At 43.2% G+C, this 23,544-nt stretch overlaps 1 protein-coding gene across 6 annotated transcripts in view; it reads right to left on the bottom strand.

The window, feature by feature from the left end:
• Positions 1-303: 303 nt before the first annotated feature.
• Positions 304-23,544, bottom strand: part of CaMKI (Calcium/calmodulin-dependent protein kinase I) — an 88,295-nt gene continuing 65,054 nt past the window's right edge. For 5 of the 6 annotated variants that reach the window (XM_065424484.1, XM_065424482.1, XM_065424485.2 and 2 more), the window contains exon 10: positions 304-13,714. In XM_065424484.1, coding sequence (XP_065280556.1) covers positions 13,553-13,714 — 162 coding nt within the window. In that variant the 3' untranslated portion in view covers positions 304-13,552. The remainder of the gene's footprint in view (positions 13,715-23,544) is intronic. The other variant, XR_010562597.1, reaches the window with a different exon arrangement.

Here is a 23,544-nt window from a genome sequence, read left to right as displayed (position 1 = left end):
ACAAAGAAGCAAATAATTGCATTACAATTATCTACTTGCATAAGGACTTATTCAAAGGAAAGTTACTGTTTATTGCATGCGACAACTGTTATGTACACAAGAAAAGAAACACAATGGAGGGATAACAGTTATGCAACATGGATTCCCAAATGTATTGTCTATACCCTCTAGTGTTCTGCTTCCCCTGAGTAGCATGCCAGGCTGTTAACCAGGCAAACATCTCCAGATTTTATTACAGACAGTGCCTCTCTCACATGAGTAGTAACACCGCAAAGTGTCCCTTCATCGACCAATGACAGCATGTAAAAATGGCAAAATTTAAATTTATTCGCTTAAAGAGGCTACAGCAGAGTAAAGAAATAAGGGGAGGGGGAGGGAAAGAGAGGACAGTGTATATCTGTGTTAAGAAACAGACGTTATAGCTACAGTTTGGAAGAGGCAATGACTAGTCATTCATTGTTCACTACTTAAAAGTCAACCAGAAACCACTGCAGACAGGGCTGATACAGCTACATGTCCTGTTTGCGTGTAGGCTTGGGGAGTATACACAATATATTTATATATATATATATATAGATACACATATTTGTATATATTTATATATACTATTGGTAGTATGTGACAAGCCGGTGCACGTGTCACTAATACCAGGATTTCACTTTGGGACGCAGACATACAGTTCAGAATGTGGGTGGCGGGGGAGAGTAGAGAAATAGTTTTTGCATTTTTTTTTCTCGTGCTATGACACGTCTTCTATTCAGAATTGCATCTGAAGAGACAGGAACTTGGCAAATGACACAAAGCATTGTGAATTCTCATTGATAGTGTCGTAATACCGTCCAGTCGTTAGCACCCTCGAACCTGGAACATTGCATGCTCCCAATTCCAACCAACACTTACTGGCACACCTCGACACAATGCAATCTCAACTGCTTCACAGTGTCAAAACGTAATGTTTACATTAGCAGCACCGGGGGGAATAATCTTTTATGATGTGTGCAGTTGTTGCCAATGTCCATCAATAGTTTGCCCACAATCTCGAACATTGATCTGACAAGTAGAAAGCAATGTACTCCGCTGATTTATATTTGTGATGCAAGTCTAAAAAATACCAATTGACTTGCCAATGAAACTAAGTAGGAGACCGTCAAGATAAAAAAAAAGAAATATTCTGCAAGACAACAACATTTCTAGTGAAGCACTTTTATAATAATGAAATAATGGCAAATTTAACCCACTTAGAGCACAATAATTATGTGAGAAGAGAGGAAATGCTTTAGGAAACTTTGGATAAGTCGCTACCTTCACTCTGGCACAAGCAAACATGGTCACAGAGAATTTGGTAGACGCCATGTGATCATATTGTTACACTGAAATTACATCAAAACAGAATAATTTTTTTTTTACTAACACAATAGGAAGCTGAAAATCAAGCAAATTATGGCTTTTCATTGCCCTTTCTCCTGTAATTTCTCTACTTAAAGCTTGTCCCTTATCCTGACCTATTTTGCATGGGAATCCTGGAACCTCATTTATCGTCGAATTGTTTCAAAACACCTTTAGCATTAAGCACTCTAGTATTTTCCTACATGATCAATGTAGGTGCATGTGAGAATTAATTTTCAAATCTGGAAATAGGTTCCTCTGCTCTACCCCGCCCAGAAAGCTTTTTATGCATTGGTTCAAAGGCTAGACTTATTACAATTTTTTTTTATTTTGTTTAAAGCCCGCATAGACCAACAAGAAGATCTGAGGTATGAAATACTAACACGCATAGTGACATTGCGTTTTGATATGCTGAAAAGTTTAGCACTGTGGTAAAACTTTGGGAATACCCTGCCTCACAGAAAGCTCACACTGGCTGGCACAATTCGTACAGTAGAAGCATACCTTTCAAAAACATTTTCTTGAGTGAAAAAACTAAAAACATGGGCAAAACATCATGAAAGCATTCGATGTGGTTGGCATCCAGGCATTCTTTTTTAAACCGTAGATTACAATGCACATTTACAGTGCAGAAAACATGAACCAGAAAGACACATAAAAAACATAAGCACATGTATCGACAAATTTTCAATTACACAATAAAATCGTGTGGTTTTGACCTGCTAATGGAGGTTTCGAAACGCTTTCAATTTGTTTTTGTTTTTTTCTCTCAAGGTCAGCAGTCGTGTTGTCTTTTCCTCTTATACGTGTTGTCTTCTGCGGTGTAAAAGTATGCCATGGATGACCAACAAAGACCTCTTGACAAGATTTAGCAGTCCAGCAAGCGCTCTTACACACAAAGTTATGTACATAAAATCTTTAGTGCACATGTGCGAGTTGTGACACTCCCGCACATCAGCACGTAACAGCAAGACACAATATTTCAATCCACTAATTATTACTCATAAAGTGCTGCAAGAGCTTGAAGTACAGAGTAGTAAGAGTGAACTGAGAGTAATGGCTACACTTAATGCAATGTGCTGGAAAATGTGGAGATTAACGAGGCACTCAGATGAGCCCCAGCCATCACATGAACACAAGAATATTTTATATACCAGCTCGTCAATTTCTAAAAATAAAGAACACTGGAGAGGAACTCCTTATAAGATACAAAAAAACAAGAATTCCTTTCATCTACCAAAACAAACAGCGGTTGTTTTTTTTTTTTTCCTTTCTCGGCAACAGCGCATGCTTACAAGTGTTATCAGCACCGTGTAGAAACGAATGGCGAAGTGCCCGCTCTTAACACTTTTGAAGGCAGGTTGCTCAGTAGAAACACCTATTAAAACGGCATGCTTTTCAGGCACACCACTTCATGCCATGATTAAAGGGGCCCTGCAACGGTCATTTCAACACAATCAGTAAACTGTACCAGACATAATAAAATTACTGCATGAAGCAGAAGTGGCCGCATGGCTGCTCTTATCAAAAGACAATGTCTTACACAGCCTTAAACAATGGCCAAACAGGGAAAGCCTCAGACTATAGCCAACATTTCAACAAGCGGACCTGTTTGCATCAGTTCCTGATGAAGACAAGTCCTGATGAACATCTTGCTGTGTAGCCATAATATGCGCCCAACGATCAGAAAATCGAAGGGAACCAACATGGAAAGAAAGGGGAGGCAAGAGACTTCAAGAAAGAGCAGTGCTTCATTCTGGCAAAGGCTTTTACGTATCTGGTAAGGGGTGCAGCACAATCCAAGGCAACCATGCATGCATGATATTTTTACTAGACTAAGACGGCGGCATTAGCTATTAATTGTTGGCATGCTGCACAAGAGTAACGATGCATGCTTACAATACACAAAGCCAGAGTGCGCAATATAAAACCCCTTTTCTTTATTGCCTGATGAAGTCCCGTTTTCGAAAGAATAGCTTCGGCCTGAGGCTTTCCTCGTTCGACCACAGCCGATCATTTCGTCGTCATCGCCCATGACCATGCTGTGTATGCATTTCCTGTCTACTTTTTCAAGTTGTCCGCATCATGCTGACAAGGCTATCAGCTGTGAGATGTGATCAGAGAGGGGTTGAAGCATACTTATACAGTGGAACCCTGCTGAACATTGTTAAGTTTTCCTGGTTGCTACATCTAGTTATCCTGGTCCCTGTGCCGAGTGCCAGTCTTTCTGCAGCTGGCTTTCTCACTAATTACATTTTCAAATCTCTTACAGCTGTTCTGCGCAGCTCCTTGAAAGACATAATAATGTGGTTCTACTGTAAAATGGTTTATTGCAGCAAGGCAATCACCTTATGAAACAGGATAGGCTAGCACGCTCATCAAAACTGCACCAGGGCATCGTGGGGCACTGAGATGACCACTAGGGATCATGTTTTCTACATGTCTTGAACGACTGGTGCCACAGTGTGCAAGGAAGTGCAGGAAACAAACACCTGTTGAGCAGGAATAATATGCGAGAGCAGTGGAGAAGTCAAATCAAACAAGCATAATAGACTGCATGTCAAAAGTCCAATATGCAGAAAAATTAACAGGAGAGCGAGCATAACGTAGCAACCTGATTGCGCGATCATCAGTGGTTGAGTAGGGGATGTCTCGGGTAGCTATATCCAATGTTTCGACAAAGGAGCATGTCTCCTATGTTAGGGCAACAATTCCTCACAGTATGAAGCTGTTGTTGCCCCGATAAAGACAAGTCGCTTTGGCTAAACGTTGGCTCTAGCTACTTGAGACATCACCTGTTTGACCACACGACCACAAGTCTCCATCTCCCTGCGAACCTGCTTTGTTTGAACTACTCAGTAGAGTGTTTCCTGCACAAACGTCTCCACCATATCACAAATGCCAAGAAGCAATGAATGGCACGAGACAGGACTTGTTGGCAGAGAGCCTTTAATGCAGACAGCGCACTTCCAGAACTACAGAAAGGAACTAAACACCTTCAAGGAAGTGCTTTCGGGTAGTGATGAGGGCAAATGTAATTAAAATAACCTTATTCCTTACTCCACAAATAACATCATGAGGCATGCTGTGGTGGCGGCTCTGGATAAATTTTGACCACCTAGGGTTTTTAACGTGCACCCCATGCACGGTCCATAAGCGTTTTTGCACTACACTCCAATCAGAATGCAGCGGCCAGGGCCAGGATCAAGCCCACAGTCCCGATCCCAGCAGCAAGTGGAACACCACAGTCACTGGGCTACCACAGTAAGCTTAGGTTTCTAGTGGTGTTATTCCTGCAAAGCACCCTCCGGCAAGTTTTTGCAAAAGGGAGTCTACGTGAGGCAGTGCACTTTCATATGAGCGGTAACTAGAAATTGAGTCAACCAGTCACAGGGCCCCTTTATGGTATGGCAGTATTTCAAAGAAACCATACAGCGAGTTTCACTGCTGAAGGGCACAAGCGAACACCCCTCTGTGGCAAGCACAAATGACCAAGCGTATTCACCAGACGACCTATGGCAGACAACATCAGTTCCTTAACCACGCGTGGAGCACGTCAGTACACCGGCCGACCTGGAGCTATACAAGCCCAATGATGGGGGTGGATTACTGCACGTTCCCTTCAACAATGAACCAGACTGTAGATACACGTGGATGACACTCTCTGGCACTTTGAACCGTGCTTGAAACACGTTGGCAAGCAACGAGTCATGCTCCTATACGAGCCCCAGTCTTCTTAAAGGACATGCGAGAACTGTGCCGGAATCATAACAGTAACGTGGCTTATGGGAGAGAGGGCTCATGGAAGGGTGGTTAAAAGTTGATCAAGTTTCTTGACACGAAGTTGCACATCTCTCATGCACACTTTCCTTGTCCAGCAAACAAAAAATGAAAAAAGCAAGCAATGGCGATACCATAAGGACAGTGCTACTCGCCCTTCGGAACATCGTACACACTGTGAACCCGTGACTAGTGAATCAACACACGCGTGCCTCACAAGTGTTCTGCGTCACCCTCGCAACAAGAAAATGAAAATTTCAATTAAAATATAAAGTGAACACTTCAAGGAGGGTTAGACCCTCAATGCAGGCTATGCTTTGTGACCAAATTCGAATGTGATATTCGCACAACTGACATACGCATTGCAGAACTGAACAGGGCGTTCAGTTATTTCGCAAATGAGGTTACCAGCAAAGCATGGGTTTGATGAGGAACACATTGGAAATATTTTCTTAGTGTACAGCAGAGAAGAATATGTAATGGGGAGCACTTGATCATAGGTCCTTGTGAAAACCAAGAAAAAAAACACATGAGGATAAGCTTCTTCCAACAAGATTGCTAGCACTTCAGCAGTTGGGGGGTCAAAACTTATACATGTGAGACACTAATCATTGCTTGAGTATAGATCAAGTGTTCCCTTTCCATATTCGAACAACTGGTGTGCTAGCACACAAAATCATCGTCTACGAGAAAAAATGCTTTGAAAAAAAATTGACAGGAAAAAGCAACAGACAATGAAAGCCTCGGTAAGAAATGTCCAAGCAAAAATGGGCATGTCATCATGTTTGAGCAGGACAAGCATTAATACCATTTTATGTACAGCATGTTTCCATTGTGTGCTGCATCATAATCTGCACAATACATGTCATACTTTTTCTCATTTTGGGGGATTCGGCTACAACATTATAAGCATATGTAACACGCAAAGCCTACGTCAATTACATGGTGCACACTTATTGCTTCGCTAGGGGATTTCCTCAGCAACGAGCAATGCTAAGCAAGGGCCAGCTATCAATGATGTGCGTACAGTAACGCACAAAATGAACAAACACGCAACAGCTGTCTCTGCCATCTAGTTAATTATTATGCAGTGCTACAAAAAAAAATAGAAAAAAAATAGATGAAGACTTTATGCGACAAGCAATGGGTCCTATCAAAGGTAACTTCAAAGTGCTTATCAAAGCATCGTATTGAACACGTACAAAATAAGAAGAAACAGAAACAAAGCTATTTACATCATCGCGCAGATGTATGGTACAATGTGGGAGCAAAGGGAAGGGGTTGTCGTACGCCTCACCTGCTGGGTAATTGCTGTACAATTCTCTGCAAAGCCGTACATGCCACTTTTTTATTTAGTCATTACTATCATTATTCTGAAAGCAAGCACCCACAAACACACAAATACACGCAAAAGTGAAGGAAACACTATGTGAATCGTTTCTCACCAATTTCAAATGGCCCAGGTAATGCAGTGAATTTACGGTAAGAACTGAAACGTACTTTGCAGCTCACAGGCATACAAATGATCAGAAGCAAGCGAGGAGATCTACATTCTGGATAATCCTGTTTTGTGTTCAATTCGACTGAAACGCACCGAAACTTAAGGAAATCGTGCATAGTGGCAATAGTTTGTACGCTCGGTAGAATATACTATACTTCGAGGGAAGCAAGCGAACACTTTCAAGGTGCCAACACAGGCTAGGATTTCCCAACCCATCATATCTATGTTCGTTACTTTCGAGGCATTATCCGTTATTATATGTACTATAACCACAATGATCAAGCACCTTGAAGCTGGTGGAAAGCTTTCATCTGCCCGGAGGACAGGAAACCTGTTTAGTTACAAAAAATAACTAAGCAATTAGTTACGTAAAGTAACTAAGCAATTGGTCGTTACTTTGGCCACCGTTTATTCACTTTTATTAAGTAAGCTTTCGGAATGTCGGCAAGCTGTGAATCTCTTACGAGCTTCTGCTAGCCTTTCTGAGCAATAAAAAAACTCCCATTAATTGCATATGAATGTAATGCCCTTCAAGTGCAAAAAATGAAAAAGAAAAAGAACAAAGGTCTGAGGAACAATTGTATTCATTACTGGCAAGAATTTTTTGCTAAACATTTTTTCACATCTTTTAGTCATCCTCAACAATATGCTTTCGGAATTAGTTACCTTTGACTATTAAAAACCCATTTCTCACTATTTCACTGCAATTGAGAAATAATTTTATGTCTAAAATATATGTACTTTTTTTTACAAATTCTCAGCTTTTCTTTTTAGGTTTCTCATGCTAACCTTCTCTCCACTGTACTTAACATCACAACTCGGGTCAAAAGCTTTCTCCATATGTTTTTCATGTGTCCCTCTTTAGCCTACCCTCCATTAATTATTTTTCACGGTGTTGCATTGATCACAGGACAGTTCTTACGCAGCGCAATTCAACTATGTCATAACTACAAAACTTTACTCGCTGCACGCTAGGCATCACATGTCTGCCGAATTATTCATGCACTCCATTTGTCCATTTACTTCTCAGAGCCCCCCTCGCTTAGATGGTTTAATTTTGAGACATCCTCCTCTACACCAAACGTTATGTAGTACTGTATTGCTAGTTACCGACCTACTGAGCTTGTTCCAGCGGCAGTTATGCCTGACTCACTTTGTTGAAAACGTCTTAAGTGGAAGGTAGAATGTAGAAGCAGTGCCGATAAATGCAACAACGGCCAATTTTGCTGCACTGTTCAGAGTTCATAATGCAACTTGAAGCCTGCTTGATTTGGAAGCCAGATATCGTATGCAGACAGCAAACAGCTAACAGGGCATCTTAAAAACAAAGGATGCCACCCGTCTTTTCTTTTTTTATGAATTGGCAGTATTGGCACCCCCAAAGTGTTTGCTAGGGTCATTCACGCATATGCGTGTGGTGTCAGGTGTTTTGACGACAAGAATGGGCTGCATAAAAAGGTCGGCATGCCGCTTGCGTTTTGCCAGGGGCTTACGTGAGCGCTCCCCGAGGTTGTGTGATCGACACTGTTTCCTTTCTTGCTCCGCCGCTGCAAACACCTGCGGCATTGTGGAACAGGAAAGGGCTTGTGGGCTACCCGATACCCAATGGGTGGCAACACTAAAGAAATAAAACCTGCCACCAGAACAAAAGATCCGTCCAGGACGTCTAGACAAAAATGCTTTCAGAACAAGCGCCTAAGAAAGCTTAGCCTCGACAAAGGGAATAGAGAAATGAAACCGCACTCCAAGCAAAAGAGAGGAAGAAAATTCTAAAGCTGACCTTTCCTTTTCTTTCTTCTTTTCGTGTTTAGAAAATTAAACACAGTCATTGGTTACTCCGACACCATGTTTCTTATGAGGGCTCCAAGACAAGCGCGCAGAGTCCTATCCGCTTCTGTAAAACACTGCTGAAACACATGCGAGGGAAGAAGAGTGAACCCTCTTCCTGAAGCACAAACCAGTTTTCGGAGTGTTCTTTATACGTGTGCAAGAAACATGTGAAGAAACGGGACACCATCACTGACACACACGAAGGTGAAATCATCGGAACATGCTTTGCAGAGTGTGCTAGAGATGCAAGTGAAGCGTAATCAGAATATACACTGTAAAAAGAAGAAAAGAAGGAATACAGAATGTCGCGCAAATGTGCGTAAGAAAACCGCGAGCGTGGGACGAAAAGCTCCTCCTCCTTCTCGACGTTTTCTTAGAAACCTGCAAAGACTGGCATCCAAGCCCCCTGTCTACTCCGTCCGCTTGTCCGTCCAAGGAACACGGCTGTGTGAACACGTATGCCACACTGCTCGTGCTTCCTGTTTGGCACATATCACATTGTTGCCAAGCTAGACTCCCTATTTGTCTTAGAGAAACGACGGCCACCTCTCCACTCACAAGAAGTTCAGATGAGTGTCAATATGACGAGGCAATGATGAAGATGATGGAAAACACTCACTTCGGCAGGGGAACATTCTCGCACCAACAAGAAAGGCTGTATGTAACTGCACCAAAGAGAAGTGGATGGCTGATGCATCATTTAAAAGGAACTCGATGAGGAAGAAAAGGCATGCTTCTCCCTTGGAGAAATGCAACTGTACGTCCACCTGCCTTTGTCAAGGTGGAGGAAAGGGGGAGGGAGGTGCTGTAAACCTTCATCGCACATAATGGGCAGTCATGGACTGTACCATTATGGCAAGCATGGCAATTTAGTTCTGCAGAATCCCACGAGGGCGAGAAATTTTCATGGATGGAAAGATTTGTCATCAGCCCAACACGAGCATGAAGCTACAAAGGAAACCCACACAGATTTCCGAGAAAAAAAGGCGTTGCAACTGAATTCATCCTGATCTGGGAATGTAATCCAGGACCAACACTTTTCCAGCGCATTTGCTCTACCATCTGAACTAAACAGGAGGTCAGCCGATTGCAGAGCGAGGCCAAATCTACCGACAACTCGAATAGAGAAAGTGAATACACGAACTCGGTTCTGCAGAAATCTGCACATTGGAGGAGATTTCATGAAAGGAAGGAGACTGTCATTTACCCAGTGGCAGCACATGCCTACAAAGGATACCCCATATGAGTTTCAAAGAAAATCCTTACAGATCTCCTTTGTAGCTACGTGGTACTGTCAGGTGGATGACAATATTTCCCTTTTAGACTAAGTGCTGTACTAATGTACAGCAACTAACATACGCCAATAGGTATCCATAAGCCATTTGATTGTTCTTTATTTTCCTTGCTTAGCCTTTGGCCAAAGCTTATGAGTGCTGCTACCAAACAGAGAAATCAGAGCCCATAACAATCTTTCTAAGATGGACTCCAGCTCACCAGTAAGCCACCTACAACAGCTTGCCATTACAGTTGAAACTAGGTACCATAACGAACAGCTGAACCAAGTAAGCTTAATCAAGTGCCACATGATCTTATACTGCAAACAGTGCAAATTGCAAACGAAAAAGGGGGTAAAATAAGTGCTGATGTCTTTTCCCCTTCGACAACAACTATGAAAGACACACCGTCCACCTGCGGCCACGACAAGACAGGTCATCGTGGCTGGACAGCATGACACAAGTGGTGACATGACAATGTGTACTGCAGATAAGGGGAGCCGAAAAGAGTCCGCATGGCATAAAAACGATGAAAAGGGAGACTCAAAAAAAAAAAAAAAACAAGGCTCCAAGACTCGCTGACACAGATAAATTTAATTTCAAAGCATCGGACCTTCACATGTTGCTTCTGCAGTTATTTCAATGGCTATTTTACAAACGCTACTGTTTGGCTGTGGCACAACAATGTTCACAGAATTTCCAAGTGCCTTACGTGCCCTTCAGCGCCATACCAAGGCCAGCTTCAAGCTTTCTACAAAAGTTACTAAGGGGAACCCGGGCAGTAGTGTCTCTCACAGCTACAAGTATGGCGGTTCAGCCAGCATGGCAGCACACAAATTTGCCTAAACTTCACTCCTATAGCTTCAAATGGCCTGCGATTCTGCAATTTTGTTGTTTTCAACAAGATGTCTTACACAAGCAACAACACGCTATGGTTATGCACTTGCACAGAAACTTATTGCATTCACACATTTAGAAAAATATGGTTCCTTGGAGCTTTAGAAAAGCGTGATAAATAACACCACAAGTATGTCTGAAGCCACAAGAAGACTAGACGAATTTATGCACTACCCAGCTTTCCCATGGTAGCTGAAACATCACGGTGCCACAGCTCTCTCTATTAACTTCTGTAGGAAACTTTATGCATGTGCGTGCTCTGTATAATTGCAAAAGCCTGACCAAAGTTGTGGGACAATTCCGAAGGACTTTCAACTGTGCCTGAAGGTGACCAGCTGCAGCACAGTCAAGTCGCCTCATGAAAAAGCCACACCCAACACGAAAATACCTTCGTCATATCAATAGTTGTTATAAGTACATTACATGCTGACATTCGCAAGAAAACATCAGATTTACTTTATTATATGCATAATTTGTTATATGTTTGGGTTCATTATACCGAAGTTCAACTGTAATGGCTTTGGCTTTTTCTTCGATTCAGCACATGCCTGACAGCACTGCTTGGGCCAGGTTCTTTAATTACCATGGCTTACTAGTTGCCACGAAGACGTTCAAACCATGCTGAATCAGACAATGCACATGAATCAAGGAGAGAGCCGTACACTGTCTAAAAAACAAAGCAAGCATGCAGCACGGCATGACAGCACAGATGTAGGGAACGGCTCATTTGGCAATAGGAAGAGGGAAAGCAACGGCCGACTCCCTAACACATTTGTTGCTCACATCATTTTGCATCTATAAGAACTTTTCATTCCAGACAATGCACCTTGGATGGTGCACCCCAACTAACACTGCTGCACATTTCACGCCTGCTGACAAGGCATTTCAGGGCACCTTTCCAATAGCGCCTGAAGATGATACAGGCAGGATGCGGATAACATCATGATGGTGATGTGAATGCACACAGGTGTGAGGTAGATGACAAAGAAATCTGATACTTGAGCGTTCTAGAGCAATAAGAAACAAGCATGCACAAGCAACACACAAACCATAGATGCCTAAACTTTGGTATTATCCCAGTTAATTTTTTCATCTTCATTCTTTGTATGCGACAAATAATGATGCAATTTGCTTCAAGAGTGGTTCAACATCTCTTACCGGGGAGTATCACAAGCTTCCAAATAGACAGAGGGGGAGGGGGCGAACGGTATGTGCATACGAAACCATCCCAGCACCACAATTATTCATGATGTTAACTCCGACTACTCAAATGTCAAGAAATTGTGCACTTTACAGCATTCAGGGCCACAACTTCTGTGCAGTGTTTTTAACCAGTGATTCGTAACTTTAGTTTCACACATTACACTATGCCGGCCCCACGGTTGAGGTCAGGTAAGAGTTTGTATGGCATACAGCAGTGAAAGCTGTCGCACTGACACTACGACGAAATCTTCATGAGATCTATCGTTAAGAACAGCCAGCCACAATCGTGCTCGAACACAGGAGCAACTGCCGATAAATTCAAGCACAGTCGCAGGCAAGCAAACACACCCCTAATATTTCCAAACACAGCTTCACTGACTTCGATGCACCAGTAGTCAGATTGGCATACAACTGTGAAAGATTTTTTTTGCTCTAATTTCTCTCTTAGCAGGCTACCAAGTCATGGTAAGATTTACTTGCCTACTTGCAGCTTCAAAATGTATGGTAAAATCTAGTTTAACAAGCATTTCCCTTTTTAAGCAACAAGTGAGTTGTCAGCTGATGGGGCATCACAGTTCATGGCGCACATGAAAAAGAAAACACTATAACATCCTTTGAAAAGGTGGACAACGGAAGAGGTTCACAGTGAAGTGTATATATAGTATGTACAGTCGACGTCGAAAGCCTACGGACTGCGAAACCTAAAGAAAGCTGAACATTTCTGCTGCTTGGTATGCAGTTTCCTAGCCTGCACTAGTACGTGTAACACAATGTTGAACGGTTTTGCTGGCTACAGTCACAAACCACTCGAAAATTCATTGTTTTCTCAGATCCCATGGTCTGCAACCTTTCGACTGTACAGCGAGGAACCTATGTGAAAGGCAACACACATTTGTGTTCATGACTGCCTCCTTCTCTCGGTTTTCACCCTAGAATTTAAAACGAAACACTTTACAGAATGTTCACCGGGGAGAAATACTTAGCAAGTATCAGCAAACAAGGTATGAGCAGATACTGGTGCAGTAAACGTCGATTAAACATCAATTAATAGTTTTATTTTATACTGAACCGCCCTGTACATAAAGGGGCCCTGCAACGCGTTGCGTTTGCCCTTCCCCTGCATTTCATTTTTTCGCTATCTTTTGTCAACACGTCACGTGTGCAAGTGGTCAGCTGAGAAGAAATCCACCACTGTGCAGTCTCGCTCTTCAATGGAGACTGCAGCACATTTGTAGCTGTGCCGTCGAAAAAGGTTAAGAGACAGCCAGGATGACGCAGCGGGTATTGTAGGCATAGCACCTGCCCCGCCAAGCCCAATTTGATGCACTTTTGAAGCAATGAGAGCAGGAGAAGGGCTAAATATGCAAGCAAGCAGCTGCTTCAGTGAATTTCAGGGCCCCTTTAGGGCTAAACACCACTGGTCAACTTCTGCAAAGGTCGATGCAATGAAAGAACAATCCACATGACAAGAACACATGCGTGACAATTATCAACCAAGAGCAGCAGCATTCACTCAACTTCTTGTACGCGCACACACATGAGATGCGAAGAAAACACAGTCAAATGCGGCAAAGAACACAACAGGAACCATGAAGTGGGTAAGGGCTGACAAGAGTGAACGTGAGATGGCGACAGCAGTCTGGAATGAGAGAGAGAGTGTGGCCGGTGGAGAGGAGGAGACTCATTCGGAGTTAGCGGGCACTGCGGCTGTGGACGAGGCCGCCGCCAGGGGCCGTCCGCTAGTGGACGCATCCGTGGGGGCACCGCCATCTTGGGACGTCCCCGTGCTGCTCATGGCGAGCTTCCGCATCTGCCGGATTACCGCTGTTGCGTTGTAAGCTTGCTGCGAGGTGCAATGCAATGCAAATTAGTTAACAAGGTTCTGCCACTCTGCTTCTGCTAAGGCATTATTAAAAGGGAGGCACAAAGTGACACACACACAACACACTTGTTGAAACTTGCAACATGAAACTGAAAACCATTCATCAATTCTTTCCTTTCACTTCTATTCTTGTAGGTACCATTACCTTGGTAGTGCGTGTCACAGTGTTAGTCACATAGTTCAGCTTATAGTGAGCCTTCATAAAACCATCTAGGTGCCTGGGGCAAGCTTCAAATGACGACTGCCTTGGAATCAACAACAAGAGGTGCAGTGGAAGAACTATCACAAGACTTGACCGCCATGATCAGTTTAGTTATATTTAGGTTACATTATAATGCTTTAAGCTGTGTTAATATTTGGGTGCTTTCTGTTGACTAAGATATGCAAGTCCAGACATTTGCAATTTATATGGATGGAGAAGAGGTAACCTGGAGCTTTTTCATCTCGAAAAAGAGAGACACAATCTAAAGTGAGATTTCCTAAAAACAAAATAATAATCTTGGCTCACTGTAAGTGGACATTTGCACTGTAACCAATCGCAGTTCTTAAATGCTTGGCCAATATAAAGGTTTGCGTGTTTACTATACAACACTTTCAAAGTAAAACTATCAGTAATTTTAATAAAGACAGCGTGCTACATATGACATTACTGCTTTCACAGATAGTTTTTGCACACTGACGGACACAATTTTTGAATATGAGTAAGCAAATATGTAATTACCATGTTTGTTAATTACCCTTTGTCATTTCACAATTATGATATATGCTTAAGCATATACTATAACATACTGAATATATACTTGAGAACAACTGTATTCGAAGGCACCAGCATTTTCTTTAATACAACCTGTATGCTACTTATTGGCTTGAACTTCCTTGATAGAGCCTTGAAACTAGCTGTGAGGTGCCATAAACACTAAAGGTACACAAAAAAAACTCAGTGCCCTTCCACTCTGTGAAGAAGGATGACCAGTGAAGCGGTGTATGTGGGCCCCTTAATGGCGAACTGCACCTTCGCCGCGGGTCAGCCCGGCATTGAAGTATCTTCAGGATTGGCACACATATGGGGAGTGCTTAACACCTACTTCACCTCCGCCGCGGGTTAGCTAGGCACTGCACTATCTTTGCGATTGGCCCATGTATGGGGAGTGCTTAACGCCTGCTTCACCTCCACCGCGGGTCGGCCCAGCATTGCACCATCTTTGGGATTTCGCGTCTAATCACGGACACGATCCTGGGCGAACTAGTCCTTAACAGCTTAACTTAGCTTAACAGCTGTAAAACCTCAAATCAGGGTGTCTACCAAGTTGACATTTCCAAATTCCCTGAGTTTTCCAGGTTTTCCCTGAGTGCCTTTGCAAAATTCCCTGAGTGATGCAGAACTATGTTTTATGTCAAGACGCGCTGAAACCATATCGCCCTATGCTGTCGCTCTCTAGTAAGCATATGAAAAAAATTTGGAAAAAAACCCGACTTAATCCAATTTGAATACTAAGGAGTAGTGTTTATGTTATTCAAAAAAATATAAGGGAGGGGTTATTAAAATGCACAGCAAATAAAATGTCTTCGAAAAAATTTTCAAATCGAGTTGGACATTCTCTAGCACAAATAAAAAGGAGATGCATACAGAAGGAAACATTTTCGAATATGAGCTATTTCTATGAACTGATAGCATGCTCAGTGTCATGCAACTGTCCTGACATACTCTCAGCTCGCACAAGACGCCTCAGTGTTGTGTTTCACTGCTTTAAAGAGTTTATATTGGTTTGGATGAGGGACACCTGCATCTCAGCATCAGCCAACAATTTGTTTTTTGAGCGCAGGCTCCTTCAAAGAAGTGGTCGTTCATTCCTCAGTGCGTCGATCCTTTCTGTTCTCGTCCTCCTTTCGCCGCGTGTTCGCCCCACGGACCATTTGAAGAATACTCTTGGTCAATTTACAGTCAACGTCCAATTTTTCAGACCCCCTAGGGGCCGCGAAAACTTCCGAAAAATCAGGCAGTCCGAAAAAATAAATTCCTGTCTTTTACTGCCCTTAAGGGCTAAAATCGACACATGTACGTCTGAAAATGCTCTGAGTGCCTGTCAGTGCACTTATTAGGTATATCGGTGCTCCTACTGTGACAGGTGAGGGCGAGTGCACACGTGTAAAATTAAGAAATACATACAGTGTCCCGCGACAATTGCCCCTTCCTACGCTTGTACGCTTCACCGCGTGACACCACTGTAATGAGGCGAAGCAGACTTTAGGGAAAGAGCATTATGCAATGCGCCGTGCTTTCCGAGCTTCGAAGACAAAATTATTGCTGTCAGCGGAGAAATGAAGAAACACGGCACCGAACGACAAGAAGCTTAACAGCGAACGTCGAAGCAGCTAGGCCTACCGTTGCCGCAGTGGTGGCCACGGCTGCCAGCGCATCTGCGTGCGAGAGCACCGGTTCAAGGCGGCGAGGTAATCAAAATAGCAGCGGTGGTGGTTTTCATTAATGCCGTCTCGGACCTGCGATCACGCAAAACGTTTAGAAAATCGGACGGCGAAGAGTTCTTGCGTCTGAATTTTCAGACGTTATGATACATTGACTCTTTGCGGTACGTGGTGGTGCCGCGAAGCCGTCCGAGTTATCGGGAATCCGGAAAGTCGGTCGTTGACTGTACACTGGCAACTCCTCCAGCCGACGACGATTCGTTACGAGTCCTGTCTGTTTCTCGAGCCAGCATTACCGCGACTTTTGACCCTCTAAAAAAATTACAGCTAATTTTCCCTGATAGAAGCACAAATTCCCTGAGTTTTCCCTGAGTTTTTCCAGACTACTCAAAATCCCTGAGAATTCCCGGTTTTCCCGGTTGGTAGACACCCTGTCAAATAAAGCAAGTGTAAGCAAGAGAAGAGCAAGCCAATGGCTTTCAATAAGAGTGCACATGGGAGGCAATGCAGTACATCATGACGCTCAGCTGATGTGTCATAAGGCGCACTCTTCATCAACATTTCTGTGCTCAGAGGCAAAGCATGTGGACAGTTTTATTTTGAATTCAGGCCTAGAGTTGCAAGTGAAGCTTGCCTCAGAAAGTAATTTTACAGCTTAGGGTGCTTTGTTTTGTTTAAACGCTCCGTTAGCTGGGCGTTGAAATTTGTTATGTGTGGCTGCAGCTGCAGGAATCACTCCAACATTCTTACTGCTAGACATGGTCTTTGTGGTGTAGAGAGTACACAACTGGGTGCAGAAGACAGTTTGTGTCACTGAGCCTTTAAATATCAATTTGGAACACAGTGAAACCTCGTTAAACTGTAGTTGGCCGGAGCTCGGGAAAAGTATGTACTAAACGGTAGTACTGCTTAACCGAAATGGTATGAGGTCGCCCGCTTACCTGTCAAAAACGGAACTCAGAGAGAGTGCGATGAAAGGGGAAACAAACATGCAGTATTTATTCACTTTGCGCTGAAAAAGTGTATTTTCATTTGATGCCACGGCGGCCTATCAGCGACGGCCGCGGCCTCAAACTTACTGAAGCTGCGAGCCAGCTTTTCAGCCAGCCCCCTCTTCTCGGCAAGCACTCGCGTGGTAGATTCCTCTTTAACGTTGCATATTCTCTGTGCATGAGCGCGGTAGCGCTGCAGATGTTGCGGGGCACCTTTTTCAATGCGGTGTGCTGTTCTCGTCCCGACGATTGCATTCATGAGGCTGACGTAACGCGCAGCTTCTGCCACTGTCGGGCCTGAATCACCCGTGCTGTCGCTTTCTGTGGCATCCTCATCACTGTCGCTAGGCGACACTTCGGCAATAACAGAGGCAACGATGGCGAAAAGTCGAACCTCGTAGCCAACCTCTCTTCGCAGTCACAGCAGTGCTGCTGAGGAACTGCTTCGCATCCCAAATGCCATACACCGTAGTCAACAGTAGTCGTTCAAGGGCCGTCGTCGCAAGTTACCAACCCGTCATGCACAGCTGACACTGTTTTAGAAAACACCGACTTCAACATCACCGAGGAATACTGCAGTGCCGCTGCTTTTGGACGTTGCGCAACTCGGGTCGAGCTACCATGGGCTGTTAGCAAGCATCACTTCCATGTACAAAAGGCGGCGAGCTTCAGTCTGGATTGGGGGCGTGAAACCGGCATTACTATGGCTGTGCCATTCACGTCTTTGCTGCTCTTCATGCAGGTTGGTTCAGATGATATATGTGCGCCGTGCGTTTTTGCCTTGCCGGTTTCACCCCCTGTGCTTTTCGCGAGTGTATGTTCGCGATCAGGGGCCAGGCGACCTTCTCGTAGAAGGAAGACTCACTTTTTGCTACTTCGTCGCGCTGCATTTTACTTCCTGCTGCTGCTGTTATGCGGCGATGTTGAACTAAACCCTGGGCCCGGTGACACATTACTGCAGCAACTCTTGGATGGCCAAAATGAAATCAAGCAGAAGCTAACCGCTATTGAAAAGTACCAAGCAGACAATTAGGCTGCTATGGCTAATATGAATGCGCATATGACTAAGATTGAAGCAACTATTGACAGGTTCGAAGAATTACGCAGTAGCGTTGCAGAGTTTAAGTCGAGCTGTGATTCCTTCCAGGCTAACTTAGCATCGTTGGTACACAAGGTGGACGATCTTGAATACCGTAGTCGGAGGTGTAACTTAATTTTTTTTGGCCTTGACGGAGATGACGCGCGGGAACCATATAGAAAATCTGAAGAGCGTGTTGTCAATCTGTGCACTTCAGTATTACAAGTCGGCGAGGTGGAAATAGAAAGGGCACACCGACTTGGCAAATTTAACGCTGACAAGCAACGCCCTATAATTGTCAAATTTTGTTCAGATAAGGACAAACAGAAAGTTCTGCTGGCGGCTAAGAAATTGAAAGGTACAAGAATTTCTATTTCGGAAGATTTTTCTGAGCCATTGCGAAAGAAAAGAAGAATGCTTCTAGAATATGCGAAGGAACATCAGTCCGAGGCAGATAAAGGGTACGTAAAGCGTGACGTACTCTACTTGCATAAAATGAAGTATGTTTATGACGAATCCATGGGGAAGGTTGTGCGAGTTTGACAAAGCCGAGAGAAAGGCACGTTGTTATCGTTCCTTATCATTAACTGCAGAAGCCTCCGAAACAAAACAGATGAATTTTTTAACTTGGTTGACATGAGTAAACCATCTGTAATTTTGGGCACTGAATCGTGGTTAGATGGTAACGATAGGGATTGTGATGTCTTTCCCAGCAACTACGTTAGCTATAGAAAAGATAGAGACTGACACGGAGGTGGTGTGTTCATTCTTGTTGATCAAAATATAAAGTCGCAGATGTTACGCAAGTCAGATGATTCTACTGAGGCTGTCTGGGTGCAACTTCGTTTGAAAAATGGAAAATCACTGGCGGTGTGTTCCTTTTACAGGCCTCCTGGCAGTAAGGTACAGGTTTTAACTAAGCTAGTGGAAGATGTAGAAGTGAGAAATTATGACTCCTTAGTGATCGGTGGTGATATTAATTTGCCCGAAATTGATTGGTTGCAAAATGCGACAATACCTAATGCGTCTAGTGCGTCAGCAAAAGAATTGATGAAGTTATACAACTCATTTGCGCTATCGCAGTTGGTGTGCCAACCTACTCGTGGAAGCAATGTGTTAGACTTACTTTTTACTAATTTGCCTTTGGATACGGAACCTGTGCTGATCTTGCCAGGCATAAGTGACCATAACGCTGTTTTGTGCAAGCTGAAATTGGAGTACATTAAAGTCGCTAATAGCGCAGGTAGACGGATATACAGCTATCGAAAGGCACAAGTCGATGAAATCTCGTTGGCACTTGACTCGTATTACGATGTATTTGAAACGTTGTCAGAGTCGCTTAACGTAGACGAATTATGGTGTTTACTTAAAAAGATTTTCGAGTTGCGTGACCAATTCGTCCCGGCATGGGTAATGACGGCAAGGCGGGCTAGAAGTAAGCCGTGGTTCACGAGGGAAGTTCGTAGAGCACTGGGGAAGAAAAATCAAGTATACAAGGCGTACAGGAAGAAGCCGACACCTCAGAAAAAGCAACTATTGCAACAAGCCACAAATGAGGCTAATTCCGCAATATCACACGCGAAAGGTATTTTTTATGCTTCTTTTCATTCTAAGTTAAAAAGTAACCCTAGAGAATTCTGGCAGTTTATGAAGAAGAATAGAAAAGACGAAGTGTCAATTCCTGCGCTCGAACACAATGGGTCTCTTGTGCATGATAGTCTAGATAAGGCAGAATGTTTTAGCTCGTTCTTCGGTTCTGTTTTTTCTGCGAGCGCAACTAACACTGATTCAATATTTCACTACGGGCTTATCGGAGGGGAACCAATGAATGACATCGTATTCGACAGGACGGGTATTCAACTACAACTTGAACGTTTAAGTACCACTAGTGCCAGCGGTCCCGATGGCTTGCCGAACTATCTGCTTTCCGCTTGTGCAGGCCTGTTGTCTAAATACCTTTATGTGCTCTTTGCCAAATCCTTGACATGCGGAATGTTGCCTATAGACTGGAAAATTGCCAATGTTGTTCCTATTCCGAAGTCAGGACCTCGAAAATCTGTGTTTAATTATCGACCGGTGTCCTTGACTAGCGTACCTTGCAAGATCCTTGAGCATGTACTTTTTAGCAATATCATGACTCACTTAAATTCGTTTTCCTTGTTGGTCTCTCAGCAACACGCATTTCGAAGTGGTTTTTCTTGTATTACTCAGCTTACAGAATTAACGCACGACCTAGCATCCACTCTTGACAAAGGGGGCTGCGTAAATAGCATCTTTTTAGATTTCAGGAAGGCTTTTGACCTAGTGCCCCATTCTTTACTGCTTGAAAAATTATCGTGGTACAACATAAATAAAACGGTTGTTGAATGGATAAAAGAATACTTCAATTGTAGGACACAACGCGTAGTCGTTGGAGGTAGGCTGTCGCATGGTGTTGATGTGTCTTCGGGGGTGCCACAAAGTTCAGTTTTGGGTCCGCTATTGTTTTTGTTATACATGAATGACATTACCGTTGGCATTTCATATTTCATCCGATTGTTTGCGGACGACTGCATTCTGTATCGCGTTATGAAAGGTCCCGATGATTATAATGAACTACAGAAGGATTTAGACAAGGTTGCAGAGTGGTGTGATAAATGGGGCATGAGTATAAATCTTGATAAAACTGTGCAGATGTGCTTTACGAGACAAAGGTCACCAAATGTATATAGCATTAACGGGACAAATCTTACATCCGTGTGTGAATATAAATACCTTGGGGTGTACTTGACCCCTCAACTATGCTGGCACCGTCATGTTAACTATATAATTGCTAAGGCATATAGAGTTCTTGCTATGCTACGTAGAAATGCGAAGTGCTTTCCCTTAGAAACAAGGAACCTGCTTTACAAGACTAACATAAGACCAATACTGGAATATGCTTGTACTATCTGGGACCCAAGACAGACATAAAGAAACTAGAAAGAGTACAAAGCTTAGCAGCCCGTTTCGTGGTACAAAATTATACTCGGTATTTTAGCGCATCCCAAACAAAGGAAACATTAGGCTGGAATACACTTCAAAATCGTAGAAAAACATTCAGATTAAAATTTTTGCACAATATATATCATTCTAAAACCGGCCTCAATCGTGATAGCTACATAAGGCCACCGGAGTACACTTCTGGCAGGCGCGATCACCCACTTAAGTATAAAGAGTATAGATGCAGAACGGAGCTTTTTAAGATGTCATTTTTTCCTAAGACGGTCAGTGAGTGGAACAGGTTGCCCAGCGATGTTGTATCGCTATCTTCAAATGATGCCTTTGCCTCAGCCGTATGACTTGCATTTTTTTTTTCTGTACTTAGTACTTGCGTCAACAGAACCGCTTTGTTTCACTTCGCACATGTACGGTTATGCTCTGCTTCTTTGTTTCTTCTTTTTGTTGTGACGGCGATTTGCCCTGATCTGTATCTTTTTTTTTTTCATGTATTCTATATCAACTGCTGTTTGTCAATGATATATGTACTTCTCCCCCCCCCCCCACTGTAATGCCAAACTGGCGCTGTGGGTACTGTGATAAATTAATAAATAAATAAATAAATCCCTGTCGCATGCCAGCACCGACTTCTTCGTGTCACTTTCGATAGCACAAACAATGCCTAATTTTTCTGCTATGCTGAGCAACCTTTTTTATCTGAGCTTTGACATGACGCGAGCGAAGGGAGTCCTTGTTCGCATGACGCCACAACGCTCTCTGGTACGGTGCCGAAATGATGTTGATGTCAATGCAGCTTCACACGCAAAAACACAAAGGGCGCTTGGAGGCCGTTGTTCTGATCCATGGTTCCAATCTCTGAGGCTTGTTGTTCTGTATGATGCGATGGAGACGATGCACTACCGTGTTTGCGCGACGAAGAGTGAAGAACACTACACATTAATCGTTAGTTATGCAATAAGCTGGTACGGTTTATGTGGATACAAAACACATTATGTTCAATAGCTGCTGAGTTGGGCATTTGACTTTACTACTTTAATACGAAACTACCGTTTAAGTGGGTACGGTATAACGAGGTTTTACTGTATTTAAAAATTTTTTAAATGCCATTCGTCATAGTTCAATGCGAGAAAATTCTAATATTTGGATTAGTGAGATGGAGGCTGACCAAGCAACCGAACACTTCATCAGAAGCAGTATACCAATGTGCTCGGCCAAGGCGAACAAAAATAACTATGGGCACGTACAGTACGCACAACACTTGAAGAAGATACAAATTTCACACTTTGTCACATGGCTTCGAGAAGGCATTTCAATACACGAATACTGGCAGCTCATAAGATCTACTAGGTAGATATGACATGATAAACGATCCTTGCAGACACTTTCTTATTTAATCCGAGCAGTAATAGAAATTGTACTCTAATTAGATGTGCCTTTTAACAGTAAACGATACTGAACCTACATGAACAGTGCATAGCCCTTACAATAGTAAAATGCTTCACAAGCTATTCAATATCTCTGATATACACACACTGATCTCCCCAACCATATCATCGTTTTTGCCAATTTGTCTCGGCAGCCGACTCAGAAAGCAGTGCCCGACATTAGGCCCCTAAATTTGGGTAGACGTGTGTGAATGATTCACTTTGGCTCTGAATCTCAGTATTTGAAAGTTTTGGACATAATCAAAACAAACGAATCTTTGTATTTTTACACATACCATAAGCCACATTCACAATTACAACAACCCAGAATGAAAAAAAAAACTAACAGAAAATCCATGTGTATAAACCGCATAAGTAACAATATAAAACGCCCAAATCTTTGCGAATACTATCTATATTTGCGGACGCATGAATCGAAGATGTCATATCTTTGGCCAGCTACTCTGTTCCCCACTTCTCCAGCAATGCTGAAGGTAGAGAATTTTTTTCCTGAAAGTGGTTTCACAGCAGGACGAGTCACGTTGCCGTGAAACCACACCTCAAAGCGAAATTCGCACAGCCATGACGTTATATGTACCTGAAGTCAAAATTCACACATAACCCGCACCTCAATTTTACTGCTAAATTTTTAAACATATTTTCGTTTGTACGTTTGCAGAACGGAACACGTTACACTCGCGTGTAGACAAAAATAATCAAGCGGAATTTGCACAACACAGCGTAAAAACTGCCGGCGTCGCGCGGACAAGGTCCCATTTCACAGCACCGGGACGATACACGAGGGGCGAATCCAAAACGTGCCCGTGGCCTCAACCACAACATTTTGAGTAGACTGCAGTACAGCAGTCTGTTTAATTTTGCCTGTAAACAAAT

The sequence above is a fragment of the Dermacentor albipictus genome, chromosome 6, assembly GCF_038994185.2.
Source record: "Dermacentor albipictus isolate Rhodes 1998 colony chromosome 6, USDA_Dalb.pri_finalv2, whole genome shotgun sequence".
In the NCBI taxonomy this organism is placed as follows: Eukaryota; Metazoa; Arthropoda; class Arachnida; order Ixodida; family Ixodidae; genus Dermacentor; species Dermacentor albipictus.
Note: the sequence above shows the minus strand (reverse complement) of the source record. Positions and strands in the feature narration are given on the sequence as shown.